The sequence below is a fragment of the Aotus nancymaae genome, unplaced genomic scaffold (genome assembly GCF_030222135.1).
Source record: "Aotus nancymaae isolate 86718 unplaced genomic scaffold, 86718_ANA_hifiasm-v0.15.2.pri h1tg000001l, whole genome shotgun sequence".
Taxonomy (NCBI): domain Eukaryota; kingdom Metazoa; phylum Chordata; class Mammalia; order Primates; family Aotidae; genus Aotus; species Aotus nancymaae.
Window position 1 is genome coordinate 6,058,321 of NW_026988412.1, and position 16,792 is coordinate 6,075,112.

A 16,792-nucleotide genomic window follows, 5' to 3' on the forward strand; every position below is an offset into this window, starting at 1 on the left:
AACATCCCGAAGAGGTTCTGCACATGTATACTTAGCCTCACGCACTTGACAGTCAATGTGAATTTGACTAGTGTACTCTTCCCTGAAACAGAAGCTTCTGGAAGGTCCAGCAAATAGGCAGAATTCTTTGGGCTTGGTCCACCTGCTCTGATAACAGGTGGGGTGGGGTGACACAGTTTCTGGAATAACCAAGTTCTTGTTGGAGGTAGCAGTTGGGAGAGGAGGACACTGCCCTGGCCGAGGTCCTGAAAGCTTCTTCAGGCCTTGGCGTCACCAGGGCTGGCCTTGGCAAGGCAGTTCTCCTGGCCAGCTGCAATGGGATGGGTGGAGGTGAGTGACGTGCCTCTCCTTTTGCGCACCGAACTGCCTTGCCCACGTGGGTCATGGGCATTTCCGCCTTCATACCAAAAGTTCTTGCAGAACCGCTAAGTAAGATACGACCGTCTCCTGAAACCAGCCCAATCATCCCATAGAACTGATGTTTATAGTTTTTTTGAACTTGTATAGAAACTATTTTCTTTCAGCTTTAAAACTTGAGAAACTTACATTTGTATTATCTGGGCTCTTTTCTCAGGAAATGGACCGTTAGGCCTCCCAGATGGCAGCAAGGATCTGAAACTCACCAGATCGTGGTGTCTGGACAATCAGGAGTCAGATTTCTCCTTCATCATGATGCCTGATGGATTGACTGCCTACTTCCGGCGGAGCAACTCCTCTTCCTTACCTCTCAAAATTCCTGTTTGCCTGAAGGTAGCTACATTCCTTCCCTGCTCGGATGGATTTGAGACTGATCTCCTACCTCCTTGGCTGCAGCACCTGATTAAACCCTTCTTCCCTGGCAATATTTGTTGTCTCAGTGACTGGCTTTCTGTGCCCTGATAAGCAGGACTCAGATCAAATTCTTGGCATTTCAGTAAAACTTCCACAAAACACAGTTGGTTAAAGAGCTCACATTTCAACCAACGATCACGGACCTCTGTCTTGGCCATCTTTGAATCTCCTACAACAGAGTTCTGCCCATTGGAGACTTGATATTATATATCACTTGTTTGTAGATTATAGAAAAAAATGGTTCGTTATCTATTTTACCACCGTCGGACGTATTTCTTGGCAACCTTTCCCATCAACCAAGACAAAAATATCTTAAGGACTAAATGACAAAACACTCCTTTCCTCCCTTGCAAACCCTTAGATTAATCTTATATTGCTGCATAACAAAATATCACATACTTTGCAGTTCAAATATTCTCATGTTCATACAGATTTTTAAAAATTGAATGGTAAAAAGATCATCTAAGACTCAGTGGCTCAAAATAGCTTCCAACCCCAGCCCAGACATAGAACCTCTTACAGGGGGGGTCGAATGGCGTGTACGGTCCTTCATCATCATCCTCGTCCTCCTCTTCCTCCTCGTCATTCTCATTGTCCTCATTCTCATTCTCTGTTTCGTTGCCAGCCTCAGCCACAACATCGTCCCTCCGTGTCCCGTTCACGCCCCTGTCTGGGGCGCTGCTGGGCCCTGTCCCATTCTCCACGGTGTGCTTAATTGGGATTTTGATGGCCACGTCGGATTCCCCATTCGTATAAGCCCTGCTGTTTATCAGTCTTTGTCTCTGGAAAGGGAAAGGCACACTCTTACCACAGTCAGAGGGATTGCAAACACCTTACACTCAGAACATGAGCTGTTGGGAATCTTTTCCTGGCAGTTGACGAGATGCTTCCAGAAGACCCTGGACTCAAGTTTTAAGGGGTCTCTCAATGTGATAACCAACTCCAGACAACTTCTAGCAGGGAGGAAAAAAATTAGTATTTTATGACCCATCTTGCAAATTCCTTTAGAGAAAAATTCCTACGTCTGGGATGTGCAGTTCCTTGACACTCTGTGCACTATGGTATCATCTTTCTTCCTCAGACTGCAGGAGTCCCTGGGTCCCTACGTGAGAAATCTACACAGCTGTGTTTGGACTAGTGTATCAATAAGGCTGCTCTCGAGAAAAGGAATGCACAGCGAAGTTCAGGTCAGGGATTCTGGATTACTTTAAACTAAGGTAACCTTTATTTAGCAACAGTTTCTGTGCAAGTTCACATCATGGGGCTTTATTCAAATGGAAGAAGAGAAGAAAAATGTGGGTAAAAGGGAGAAGGAACAGGGGAGTTTTCTATATAAATAGGAATCAGTCCATGTCTCAACACATGGAGGGAAGAGCAAGGGCGAGGTACACAGCTGGCCCAGGGAACTAAGATTGGAAAATGGTTGGGGGATGCTGCGGTGTTAAGCTTTGAGTTAGGTGCTGCTTCTTTCAAACAAGAAACGTTCTCTCTTTCCCAGAGTTTCCCACCCCTGTCCAGTGGTCAGTGGACAGTGCTTTCCCAGGTACCTCATTGATCAACATGCGACTGGCCATGGAGAGCCGGGTCTTGGGGGGAAAGTGGCTGGTGATCATGATTCGAAGGCCAGCCTCAGAGAAGGAAAGCTGGTGTGGGTAGGCCGACAGCAGCTCGTCCACCATGATCACTGATGCTTTGCGGTGGAAATTTGCTAAGGAAATGAAAAACATAAGGTAAAATAACATTGAGGCCAGGAGCAGGAAGGAGGCATTCATTTATTCTTCCTTCCCTTCCTTTCTCTTCCTCCCTCCCTCTCTTCCTTCCTTTGTTCCTCCCATCCACTCATCCATCCATCCACTCATCCACTCTTCTTTATTCCTTCCTTCTTCCCACCCATCCAGTTTTCTTTCCATCTATCCAACTCACCTATCTACCCATCCATCCCCTCTTTCCTTATTCCTTCCATCCATTCATCCTTCCATCCATCCATCCATCCTTCCACCCATCCAGGAAGGGTTGCAGTGAGCAAATTTTGAACAAGAGTCAAAATCTCCTTTGCATGGGTTTTAATGATCAGTCTTTTGAAAGGACTTGAAACAATTTAAGCACCATTCATTGACATGGTAAGAATTAATGATTCCATAATAGAATTCCTCCTGGCCCTCAAAGCATCCTTTTCCCATCACTCAGATCTGGGGCACAGAGAAGACTCCAAGAACTTTCAGTAACCCTTTATGCCCTTCAAATGTCAGCAATATTCATACTGAGCTGTTAAACGCTACTGAATTGATGTTAGTGCAATTCTGCACTGGAGCACATGGTGGTGAAATGTACACATTCCCTCAGCCCAGTCTATGAGCAGAGCTGACCAGCGGTGGGTGAATTTTTCACATTACAGAGAACCGAAGTTAGAAGGGTGCTTGGGACAAATCCTGTGTGATAATTCGCTGGGAGGCTTAAACAAAAAGCTGCATGAAGGGCCCAGCTCCGTCTCTACGAATGAGCAGCATGTGCGCACAGCACAAGGGTACCCGGCTGCAGTCTCTCTTAGTACTAGCTCCTGTTTTCCAAGCCACTAAACCATGAAATGATCTCTGGAAACACTGGCTAATGCTAGGTAGTTCTCTTTGGCATATTCCTTTTATGGTTAGAAACTACCCAGAAGAGAAAAAACTGAATAAAATCCTCATGTGAAATGGTACTAAAATCACTTAAGACATTTGTTAAACATATGTATAATTCTTCAGAAAAAATATATCAAACACTTATTTTTGAAAATTTAATAATGATGCAGTGATGTCAGAGATATATTTGAAAATAAGCCATAGATGTATTTGAAAATAACTATTTTTTTTCCTTCCTGCAAAGCAACCATATGGGACCAAGAAAAAATAAACTCCCATATTTCAAGAGAAAAGTTTAAAAAGTTAAATAAAAAAACACATTCTAGGCAAAATTAAATGATAATTTTCTGAGTTCCTTTAAGAAAAAATATTTTTATCTGAGAGCACCATACTATTTCCCTTAGTATTTCAGCTGTTTTGTAAGACTCGACTGAATATAAGAATTACTTAGAAGATGAAGGTACTTTCCTCTTTCTGTTTGCAGCTTGAAAACTGAATTAATGTAGGCTGAAAGTGAATTTGGATCTAGTAATATACTAATAACACCTGTCACTTACAGAGCATTGCACTAAACTCTTATACATATTTATCTGCCTTGCTTATTGCAAAAATGATTCTCATATTTCAGAAGAGAAAATTGAGGCTCAAGAGGTTACATAACCTGCTTCACCCACATGGCCAAAATGGGACAGAAACAGTATCTCAGAACCTGGGGTCTCCTCTCCTTTGTCATCCTGTTCTCTGCAGCACTCCCAGCAAATGTGTTGCCTGAGGGTTTCCAGGGGGCTTCCTGAGCTCCAAGGGGCTTACCAGGTATGAGACCGTTCTGTGACATTGTAGTGAAAGGGAGGGTTGGAGAACTGGAAACTTCTGCTCTCTTGGGGCAGGCAGTGTCCTCTCAAGACTAGCTGGGACATGCCATGTGTGGCTATGAGAGTGGGCAGATGGGCTCATATTCTAGCACTTTCTTCTTGGACCCATATCTCCTTGGTTACCTTCTCTTTACTTTCTTTTTTTTTTTTTTGAGACAGGGTCTGGCTCTGTCGTCCTGACTGGAGTGCAGTAGAGCGATCTCAGCTCACTGCAACCTCCGCCTCCTGAGTTCAAGCAATTCTTGTGCCTCGGCCTCCCATGCAGCTGGTATTACAGGCTTAGGCCACTACACCTGGCTAATTTTGTCGTACTTTTAGTAGAGATGGGGTTTTGCCGTGTTGGCCAGGCTGGTCTTGAACTCCTGGCCTCAAGTGATTCTCCTGCCTTGGCCCCCAAAGTGCTCCCTGGTTACCTTTCTTAAGTAGCACCACAGTTGCGTCGCAGTTGCTGCTGTCATCAATTTCAGCATTGTTGGCCAATCCGTTGACCATGTTCCCAGCACCTTTTGTCCTCCTCTCAAAGCACTGATGTATGCAAGCGTTATATCTGAGCAAAGCAAAAAGCGGGCAGAGTCCATCAGTGTTTGCCATTCTCCCATTTCCCAACACCCACCGAGTGCTCCTGGGAGCTCTCCCAGTCTGCAGGTACAGTCCCTGGGACTCAAGTTATTATTATTCTAATTTTGTCAACCCATTCCCTCTCAGAATATACAACCTTTCCCATTTTTCCCAACTTACAAACAAATAGTAAGTGAAAAAAAAACACCATTACAGAAATAAACCAGGGCACACGGGCACGTTGCTTACTTTACAACCTCTTTCATGCCAGTGGAGGCCTCTCTGGGATTGAGCTCCTCTCTCAGTCTGCACATGGAAGGAGTGTGCTAAGATTCAGTGGGATGATCAAGGTCTACCTCCTCTGGGCCACATCTCCAGGGCCTTCGTAAGCAGGGATTAGCCTTTTGGGAGAAGGAGAAGCTGCCTCATCCATGCCACTCCCCAGGAGCAGTGGCTGTGTGTCACGGTCTACGTGCTACAGGCTGGATGGCCGTCTAGGTCTCTGTGTGTCTTTGGTTTCCTGAGGTCACAGGTTGGGATTTTGCAAATTTCTGTGACTATCATGCCTACATTCCAGATCCAGTGGGCCCTTGGCTTTATGAAAAAATTCTAGGCTATGATTCTTCGGAATGATCAAGTGAATACATTGTGCAGTGTTCCTTACATGCCCCAGCAGCCTTGGGTGGGAAGGGAAGAAGTTTGTACAAGTTCCGAGGGTTTTTTTTTTTTTTTTGCAAGCAAATGTTCCAATCTCCCTAGCTTTAGTATGAGAAGATTCCCATAGAAGAAGTCTAGAAAATTTATAAAAACTCATGGGCAAAGTCAGCCAGGCACAGTTTCCAGGGCACAGAAGGCTGCTACTGCCTTTCCCCACTAAAGGCCTCCATCGTTTACTGGCCATGGGACAGCCCACTGGGGATCTTCAGCTCGACCTCCAACCTCCCATAGAAATGGCAGCTAGGCATGGTCACTCTAAGTTGCCAGCTGGAAAGCTACTTAACCTGTGTTTCTCTTTCCCTTCCTTATCTCTTTTGCTCCTACAGATATGAAGCTCCCTGGATTCCCTCCCAGCTATCTCTTTGTGCCTGATTCTTCAGTGAGTGCAGCTCTGGGGTGGCTGGCCACAAGACCTCAGAGAGATGAAGAAGCCCTCTGTGGCTGGAACTTCTCATCCATCAGTTCTTTCCTGTACTCTCTAGGAACGTGTGGTTATCACATTGCATGAGAGAGAACAGAAAACTAGTCAAATGTGATGGGTGCCGTCTGTAATTCATAAGACATGAGGCATAGAATTAGAACACCGCTATTTTGCAACCCAAATGAAATAATGGATCCAGATACTGAGCATTGATGGCTGCCGACGCTACAGAGAGAGAAAGGCAGACATCACCGTGCCTCCTGATGATGAAACTCACCACCACTTGGAGCATAGTCTAGCCCTAATCAGATCAATTACAGACATATAGGAAACACAAAGGCCAAGGGAACAGACTGCGCCACAGTATGGGATGTAATCAACACTCTCCAGCCATGGGCAACTCTGCAGAGCAAACAGCCAAACTTCATCAAAGAACAAAGTCCAAGGAAAATGCACACATACACACACACACACACACATGCACATACACTCACACAGACACACAGACACACAGAGACACACAGATGGAGACACAGACACATGCAGGCACACACACACAGACACATACAGACACACACACAGACACACAGCACACACACACACAGACACCCAGACATGCACATACACACACACACACACACACACACACACAGAGGCCAAGGGAACAGACTGTGGCACATCATGGGATGTAATCAACATTTTCCAACCGTGGCCAACTCTGCAGAGCAAACAGCTAAACTTCATTACAGAACGAAGTGCAAGGAAAATGCACACACACACACACATACAGGCAGACATACACACAGAAACACATGCACACGTACACATACACACATTCACACACAGACGCACACAGATACACACATACACAGACACATCCATATGCAGACACACAGATACACACATGCACATGCAGACACACGCACACAGACACATGCATACAGACACATATACAGACACATGCACAGACACATGCACACACAGACACATGCACACACAGACACATGCACACAGACACAGACACCTGTGCACACAGACACATGCACACAGACACATGCACACACAGACACACACACACAGACACAGAAACAGACACCATGCACACACACAGACACACACACGGGGCACACACACAGACACATGTACACACAGACACGCACACACACATGTGTACACACAAAGAGACACACACATAGACACAGGCACACCCAGAGACACATATGCATATACACAGTACAGAGGGGGAGTTTACAGATGCAGAGAGATCCAAAAGAGAAGCAGCCAGTTATGGGCCAACAGTTCTAATGGGTGGAATTTATTTGAATTCTCATTTTAAAAATATTTATGATATTTATGAAACCAAAAGAAAACAATAAGAATGACATTTGTGAGGCCACTGAAAATTTGAATACTGAGTATTTTTTGACATTAAGGAATTAGTATTAATTTTAGGTATGTTGATAATGTTGATGTTATGTTAAAGAAAAGAGTCCTTTTAGAATCCTAAAAGAGTATCCAGTTATGTCTAGAGAAGTCCAGATGTATCCTGGAATTTTTATGGATGAACTAGTATGATGTCAGGGACTTCAAAATTATAGGAGGAAAGGGAAGCGAACGTGATGTAGACGGAGCAACTGTGGGTTGATGGTTTCTGGGGCTGGTAACAAGCGCATGGGGTTGTTAATACTGTTGACTCTTGCATATATTCAAAACTCCCCTTAGTGAAAAGACCTCCCACTTTCTAGATTCAACAAGGATACCTTGCCCCACGGCGTAACAGGGAAAGCGGCAGTGTTTCTGTCATCTTGACTTAGAATCCATTTCCCTGAAAGAAATACTGACTTGCATAAAGGTTTGCTTTTTTGTTTTTTTTTGAAACAGGTTCTTGCTATGTTGCCCAGGTTAGTCAAAAATTCCTGGCCTCAAGCAATCCTCTAACTCTGGGCTCCTGAGTAGCTGGGATCACAGGCATGCACCACAGTGCTCATTGATCAGGTTTTGCTTTCAAAGTACAAAAGCAAACCCACGTGTTATACATTCATCAGCGTTTAGAGAACAGGATACTACTACTATACACGAGGGCTTTGTCAAAACTGGATACCAGGTTAAACTAAGCTTAACTAAGCTGTCGCATTCCATTCTCATGGAATATATACAGTAATAGTAGAAACTATTATTAATCTTGTTTTGCAGAAGAGGGAACTGAGATTCAGGATGGCTGAATTACTTGGCTGAGTTCCCACGGCTGTCAGTGGCCGGGGATCTACCGTCAAAGCTGAATGTGAGGCACTGGTCCTTCCTTAACCACCAGCATATATACCCCATCTGGGGAACAAATCCCAGAGCAGTGACCTGGGACGTACAGAAATCAATCCTTGCCAAGGCCAGGCATGCTTCATGCTCCCTGAAGGTTTCTGCCTACCTGGACAATCTGAAATTGCTTTTTTGACCTTCAGACAGAATGTTTAAAGTCATTTAAGAACTCTCCACCTAGGAGGCAGCTGACAATTCTAATATATGCTGTTGTTTTTAACTGCTGTTGCTGTTTTATATTTTTAATTGAAGGTTTTAAATTTTGTGCTTGCACCCTGAAGCTATTTTATTGTGAAGCATGCAATTTTATAAATCAGATTTGATAAAACCCGATGATTAAAGCCTCTGATTGCAGAGGGGGATGGCTAAAGAGGAGAGATTTCAATTTAGAACTTAGGACCAGAATTTATGCAGAAAATTTCACGAGCACAGTAGCTTCCATTCCCGGTTTTATTTGTATCCTGCTGGTTTGAACAGCTGGAATGTTGGTAAAAGTGAGGCATCAGCAGAAACACACCTCGTTAGCTTCCACATTTGGTATGGTTTGGGGAGGAGGAGAGGGTGTGTTCACTGTGCTATCTTACTGTCCACGTGTCCTGCCAGCGACTCGTGGGCTTCAGGGTGGCTTGGAAAAGGTGAGCAGTGGCCATAGGTTGCATGCCAGCAAAATTCCTCAGCTCTCATCTGTTTTTTGAAGAATACTTAATTCTGTGAAGCTCCTAGTGAATTCATTTTGAAACATACTTTCATGAAAATTAAGATTTAAGACCCAGGATTAATGCTGGACACAGAGCAGACACTATACGGTGATTCTCCCGGAATAGACTGATACACTTTTGGGAACTAAATTAGAGCCTCAAAAAGTTTTTTTAAGAAGTTGAAACAATCCAATAGTCAATAGCAAAGGAAAATGTGTGCACTGTTTGAGGCTTCCCCACTTTGGCACTAACTCTATAATATAGTTTTGCTCTTCGAGGCAAAGAGGCACATATATATATATTAAAACCACCATGTCACACGTTCTTTTCCCTCCTGGGCTCCTCCACATGACTCTTTGAGGCAAAGAGGCATAAGATGGGTGCTCTGATCTTAAAGGCTTTTCCTCTGGGGGCTGGAAACTTTGGAAAGGCTTTGGGTCAGCTCTGGTTTTCATGAGAGCTCATCTATCAGTATTTTTAAATGATTAGTTCTACAGCGTGTGACTTCTGGTTTCTTCATTAGTTACCTTACGGTACCAGGATATGTATGAGTAACGTCCTATTCTAGGCGTGCCCTTCTTCACTAAGCCCCAGGTGTGGGGTCTACAGTAACCACTGGATGGCTCCCCTCGCACATGTTGGCCACCATATTGAGTAGACTGGCAGCAGACTGCTTACAGCCCACCCTGGGCTTTGGCCAAGCCAGCTCCTGCCTTCATTGCTCCTGTGATGTTTGCCAATGCACACGCTGATTTCTCCCAACAAGTCTCCCAGTCACTGGTTACCAGAATTAACTTTTGTCAGGCCTCAACAATAAGAAACCTTAACGTGTCAATTCCAGACTGTTACCTGATATGTCCAAACTGGCTATTGTTGATGGATTTCTACTTTCTTGCCCCTAGAGAAGGAAGTCGCTCCTACAGCTACATATGCTGGAGAAACACGAACTAATTTAGAGAAAAAGAAGCAGCTCCCACAGGTGTGGGCAACTATAGAACAGAACATCTCTGCATTATTTATAAGCTCCTCATCCCAGTGGTGCCTGGCAAAACGATGAACCAGCAGGCTCACAACCATGGTGCTTACATTTAACTTAGAGCATGGGAACATTGGCCGTATAATTCTTTTTTTTTTTTTTTTGAGATGGAGTCTTGCTCTGTCACCCAGGCTGGAGTGCAGTGGTGTGATCTCAGCTCACTGCAACCTCCGCCTCTGGGGTTCCAGTGGTTCTCCTGCCTTCTCCCCAGTAACTGGGATTACAGGCACATGCCACCACGCCTGGCTAATTTTTGTATTTTTAGTAGAGATGGGGTTTCACCATGTTGGCCAGGCTGGTCACGAACTCCTGTCCTCAAGTGATCCGTTCACCTTGGCCTCCCAAAGTGCTGAGATTATAGGCAAGAGCCACCGTGCCCAGCACATTGCTGATATAAATAAGCTACCCCAACTCCAGGAGGGAAAAGAATATACAACATGGTGGTTTTAAACTATATCAACCGTTCTCTGACACTCTTCCCTTCACTAGGTGATGCAAGCCCTTTGAGTTTGTACTGGACTTAGTGACTCGCTTCTAATAAACAGAATATGGTAGGAGTAATGGTGTGTGGCTTCTGGGATATTATAAAAGGTGTTGAAGGGCCCTTCTTGCTTTCTCTCTTGAATCACTTGCTCTGGAGGAAGACACTCAAGCCGCTCTAAGGAGGAGCCCACGTGGTAAGAAACTGAGCCCGTCAATCAAGAACCAGCACCGCTTGAAGGCAGGTTCTTCCACATCAGTCAGGTACATGATGGCAGCTCTGGCTGACTTCTTACTTGGAACCTCATGAGAGACTCTGAGCTAGAACCTTGCAGTTAAGCTGCTCCTGGATTCCTAACTCTTAGATAATGTGTGAGATAATATATGTTTGTGCTTTTAAGCCACTAAGTTTTGGGATGGTTTGTTGTGCAGCAGTGGATGACTAATACCATGAATATAAAAGACAGCTAAAATCATGGATCAAATATCTGCGGACATCCATATGAATAATGGAAGTCCGCAGCTATTTGATCCATGACTTTAGCTGTCTTTTAACTAACGCTTCATCGGTTACCTCACAATAATTCCGTGTTTGATAAAGGTCCTACCCTAAGAATTCCTTTCACAAGCAAGCCCTAGATATTGGGTCCACACAGACCACTGGCTGGCTGGCTCATGGTGGCTGCCGTATTGAGTAGACTGGAAGCAGACAGCCTTGCATCTTCCCTCACCCTCTATAGCAGTGTAATGTATTGAGTTTTATCTCCTTTGTTTTAAGAAAGAGAGTGAAGAGGCTGGGTGTGGTGGCTCATGCCTGTAATCTCAGCACTTTAGGAGGCCGAGGCAGGTGGATCATGAGGCCGAGGCAGGTGGATCATGAGGTCAGGAGTTCAAGATCAGCCTGGCCAAGATGGTGAAACCATGTCTCTACTAAAAAATATAAAAATTAGCCAGGTGTGGTGGCAGGCGCCTGTAATCCCAGCTACTTGGGAGGCTGAGGCAGAGAATTGCTTGAACCCGGGAGGCGGAGGTTGCAGTGAGCCGAGATCACGCCATTGCACTGCACCCTGGTCGACAGAGCGAAACTTCATCTCAAAAAAAAAAAAAAAAAGGAAAAGAAAGAGTGAAGAAACCTCCCAGAGCTAGGCTGCCAGATCCTGAAGAGGGATTAGGGGTTCTAGAGAGTTCTCAAGTGAAATATCGAAGCTTTGAGTCTATCATCGAATATGTGTTGCAAGGGTCACTACAATTGGTACTAATCAAAATTATAGTGACTCACAACAGACTGCCAGGGAGCCAAGTGACGGTGATGATAGGCACTGAAAAACCAGATACCTGCCCCAATCCTCTTCCCACATCACTACCTAACATGGAATGCAAGAAACAGTTTTGCAAAAGAAATGAAGAAGGCATTTTACTTACTTCATGATGACAATGTAGATAAGATACATCAGCACAAGGACTAAAGACTCCCACCTGCATGTAAACCAAGAACAGTTAAAGAGTCACAGACAGCTGTGAAACTCACCAGCCTTCTTTTTAAAGACACATTTGATGCAAACGGTCAAGATAGCAGGGAGAAGGCAGATGGCGCCAGGTGACGGACATTTCCTGGTCTAGAGACATTCTCTATGCTGCATAAGGCTGTCAACCATCTTTCTCTTCGCTCTTCACCTCAAGGGAAAATGCTCCTTCCTTCTGTTATTTGTTACCTAAAAGAGCTCTTTGAAAGCAGCAAACCTTTCACACATGTTGCTGAATATAGGTCAATATGTATACATCTGGCCTCAGCTTAATCATTCACTGAAACTATTCAGATATATTTACATGGGGAAACTAAAATGAGAGGAATTGATGGGAGTGCCTGAGGGATTGTTGGATATATAGGAGCCAGGGATAAAGGGTGGAGGGGGAGAGAGAGGCAGCAGATAGACGAAACCTGGGCAGGGAAGGTACTAGCCAAAAGAAGGAATAAGTGGGAAAACATTCCACAGGAAGGAAGAAAGAAACCCACTGGAATGCGCCTTGAGCTTCTGATAGTCTAAATACTTCTGTTTTCTTTATTATTATTATTATTATTTTTTAAGATGGAGTCTCGCTCTGTCGGCCAGGCTGGAGTGCAGTGGTGCAATCTCGGCTCACTGCAACCTCGGCCTCCCAGGTTCAAGTGATTCTCCTGCCTCAGCCTCCCAAGTAGCTGGGACTACAGGTGTGCGCCACCACGCCCAGCTAATTTGTGTATTTTTAGTAGAGACAGGGTTTCACCATGTTGGCCAGGATGGTCTTGATCTCTTGACCTTGTGATCCCCCCACCTCAGCCTCTGAAAGTGCTGGGATTACAGGTGTGAGCCACCATGCCCAGCCCATACTTCTGTTTTCTTTATCTTAGTGGCTTCCAACTAAAAACCAGGGACTTGTTTTCCAGTTTTGCTTTAGCTGCAGAATTAAATCAGCTCATTGAGGGAGTAATTTTGGCTTCGATGGTAGGTTCCTGGAGAATGGCTGGATGAGGAAACTCCAGGTTATGCCCATCCTTCCTTTTCTCTTTTCAAATTCCATGTCTAGAAGCTGATCCTAGAGAAATATTTGGTCAAATGTGAAAAGGATAAATACACAAGGGTGTTTCTCGCAGTGGCGTTTATAAAAAAGTGAAAAGCTGGAAAGAATCCAGATGCTTATAAAATGGGGTGTTGAGTACATGAATAAGTTAAGTTCACGTATCCATTAAGAACGATTATGCAGGCTGTTCATGGAGACCCGCTCCTGTAATCCCAGCACTTTGGGAGGCCGAGGGGAAAGGATCACTTAAGTCCCGGAGTTCCAGAACAGCCTGAGCAACGTAACAAGATCCTGTCTCCAGAAAAAAATTTAAAAATTGGCCAGGTGTGGTGGAGTGCCCCTGGAGTCTCAGCTACTTGAGGTGGGAGCATTGCTTAAGCCCAGGAGATGGAGGCTGCAGTGAACTATGATCACACGACTGCACTGCAGCCTGAGTGACAGAGTAAAACCCTTTCCTCCCTCTCCCCTCCAAAAAAATATGCAAAGATGTATGTATTTATTATAGAAAGTGCGCAGGATGCACTATTGAGAGAGGAAATTAGGGTATCCAAACCCTTCCAACTTCTGCCACATTTCTCAGCTTCTGTCATGGCAAAGCTTCTTAAAGGGCTGTGCACGCTGCATTTCCATGCCTCTCATTCAGCTGGCAAATTTCTCTAGCTTCCTTCCACACCCACCGATCTCCTGAATCGCCTGTCAAGGGCACCAGTGACTTCCATCCACACCAATACAAGGATGCGCGGGTGGTTGTCCGTCCTCCTGTTCTATTTCTTGGCGGCATCTGAAAGGAAATCATCTGCCCCGCTTTCTAAAACTCTCTCTTCTGACTTCTGTGAGGCCACACCCCCGGCTTCCTTCCCGCCCCCAGCTTCTCCTCCATCTCCTTTGCCTCCTCCACTCCCTCAGTTCATCCTCTCATTGTTGGGCCATCTTTATTGCCTATGTTTTCTCCCTAGGTGACCTCATCCTGACCTATTGCTCTAAACACCACATACATGATAATGACCCCCAATTTACACATCCACGCCACACCTCTCTCCAGCTCCAGATTCATATATTTGGCCTCTGCACCTGGCAGTCTGACTTCTTCATTCTTACTTCCTAGCCTCCTTAAACAACAGCCACAGCAATAACTTGGGCTTTGTCATTTCAGTCAAGCGTGCCCCTCCCTGCCCAGCCAAGCCCCGAATCTGGAAATCAATATGGAGCACTCCCTTTTCCTCACTCCCATATCCGTCGGACTCTGTGTCCCAAGTATTTCACGAATCATCGACTTGTTTCCTCTCTACTGCCCACCCCACCCAGGTCATTTTCACTTCAGCCTCTGAACTGGTTTCTTTGATACGATGGGAGCATGTCACCGCACTTCTTAAGATCTTCACTTACTTCCCAAAATGCTTAAGAAGAAAATGAAGCTTCCTTTTTCCTTGCTAAATGTGGCCTTTTCTTCTGTCTCCAAGTCGTCCTGTGTCCTATCTGTGCCCTGCCTCACTGGCTTCTCCTTTACACACAGCAATCTCTTTTCCCCTCCCAGAGCCTTTGCGCTGACTGTTCCTTTGGCCAGGAATGCCTTTCCCTTCACTCCTTGGCCAGCGCCTTTTATCCTGCAGATACCAGCTTTTAAATATCACCTCCTCCAAGGAGTCCTCCCTGCCTCCTCCTGCCTGCCTTTCTCTCACATGACCCTATTTATGTTGTTTACACCTCTGAGCAGCCTGTGATGGTCTTGTTTATATATTCATTACTCATTTATTATCTAACTAACACCTGTTTCTAGCAGTCACTTGACACCACTCCTTACACCTGCCACCTGCCCTGGTATCTGGTGTCTCATTTTCCAGAGATTTAAAACGCCAACAGCTGATATCTCCCCATGCAGGCACCCCCAGGTCTTGCCTACTCCCCTCCTCTCACCAGCACAAAGCATCCCTCAGCTCACCTGTGCAGGTGACACTGCCTCCAAACATCAATTTTCAGTTGCAAAACGCCTCTGGTGGCCTGAACAGGGTTCTTATCTCATTAAAATCAATGTATGTGCAGCATACACTTCATGGAAAAGAGTGAGATTTATTCACAGCCATTCATTTAGAAGGAACAGACTCCCAGGATCTGAAGGGATGTCACGTTACTGCTCAGATGCGTTTTAATAGATTCAGTGAGAAGTCACCAGAAAATGAACTAACTTTAATGAAATATTGTTGTCAGGTTGAATGAAGTCCAGCACTTTCTAAACAGGTGTATGTATGCTCTTTCTAAATCTTTTAGATCTTTGTGATGTTTTACTCATCAAAACCCGTTCCGTTGCAATATTCGAACCAGGTTCTCTTTGGCCATTTTTGCAGGAACGCCCACAGGACAAGATTCCCTGCTTTTGTTGACATTCCAAGTTTGCTGTGTTGGCCTTCAGACTCAGGGCTCACCAGCCTTCCTCCCCAGTGAACCCAGTAAGCTCTCGGAGGCCTCTGTGCCGCCCCATGCTGCTCTCTGTGCATTTTTGACCTGATTGAGTTTGGATCATCAAGTCTTGGCCTAACGCTCTTCAGGCCCCCTTTCCCCGGCTCCCTCTCCCAGTGTGGTGGGCCTCTCCATGTGGCCCCACAGTAACAGGTCAAGGTCTGCATCCTTCTGGCCTGAGAGAGCTCCAGGTCGGGCCAGCTCTGGTTTCGTATGACATGTTTCCCTGGCGTAGAGGAGGTGCTGAGGAAGCATCCAGACCTTGGAAGTCACTCGGCCTTCCTTGGTCCCCTCTCTCGCCCTTTCCCCTAGGACGCTGGGCACCTTCTCCCCTTCCCTTCCTGAGCACATCTCACCCACTGTCCTCTGAGGATCCCGTTCTGTGGCTGATCTGGGTTTGTTTCTTCCCTCCCCAAGCTTCCATTTTGAGTCATTTTCAACAGATCCCTGATTCTCACCAAAGACGGTTCCTTCTCACATGTGAGGGCTGTTCCTCTCCTCACCTGGGTGCACCATTGGCTCTGGTTCCCCGAACACAGCCCAGAACAGCAAAATCTGTTCGCGAGCCCCACCAGGAAGAGAGTTTCCAGGTTGCAATGCCAGGGTTTCCTTTCTCTCTTAAAGTCACAACTTTGGACTCAAAAGAAGAAACCAAACCTTCACCCTGTGTTCTTTAGTTTTCTTGTTGGGCCTTCAGATTCCCTGAAGACACATTCCAAATTCCTTCGGACAACATCATGGGTCTTGCTCTGTGGGTCGAACACATATCCTAATAGGTGGGCCTCTGACACTTCCTTTTTTTTGGAGGGGGGGCGCGGGGAAGTAGTCTCCCTCTATCGGCCAGGGTGGAATTCAGTGGACCGATCTTGGTTCACAGCAACCTCCACCTCCTGGGTTCAAGCTATTCTCCAGCCTCAGCCTCCCGAGTAGCTGAGACTACAGGCATGCATCACCATGCCTGGCTAATTTTTGTATTTTTAGTAGAGATGGGGTATCTCCACGTTGCCAGGCTGGTCTCAAACTCCTAACCTCAAGTGATCCACCTGCCTCGGCCTCTGAAAGTGCTGGAATTACAGGTGTGAACCACCGCGCCTGGCCGACGCTTCCTATTTCAAGTGTCTTTTAGTGCGTGGATGCCTAACTGAAAAGCACTCACCACTATTTCCCTGCCTCTTCTCTGCTAAGACAACCCCACCCACTAGGTCAAGACAGCAATTGGAGCCCCTCTGATC

The 16,792-nt window shown here is 45.6% G+C and overlaps 1 protein-coding gene across 2 annotated transcripts in view; it reads right to left on the reverse strand.

Moving 5' to 3' along the window:
* Positions 1-16,792, reverse strand: part of SLC24A3 (solute carrier family 24 member 3) — a 508,872-nt gene that overhangs the window by 37,266 nt on the left and 454,814 nt on the right. For both annotated transcript variants that reach the window (XM_064375974.1, XM_064375943.1), the window contains exons 9-12: positions 11,970-12,023; positions 4,738-4,871; positions 2,379-2,539; positions 1,352-1,613 (exon numbers count right to left, since the gene is read on the reverse strand). In XM_064375974.1, the coding sequence (XP_064232044.1) occupies positions 1,352-1,613; positions 2,379-2,539; positions 4,738-4,871; positions 11,970-12,023 (611 nt within the window). The remainder of the gene's footprint in view (positions 1-1,351; positions 1,614-2,378; positions 2,540-4,737; positions 4,872-11,969; positions 12,024-16,792) is intronic.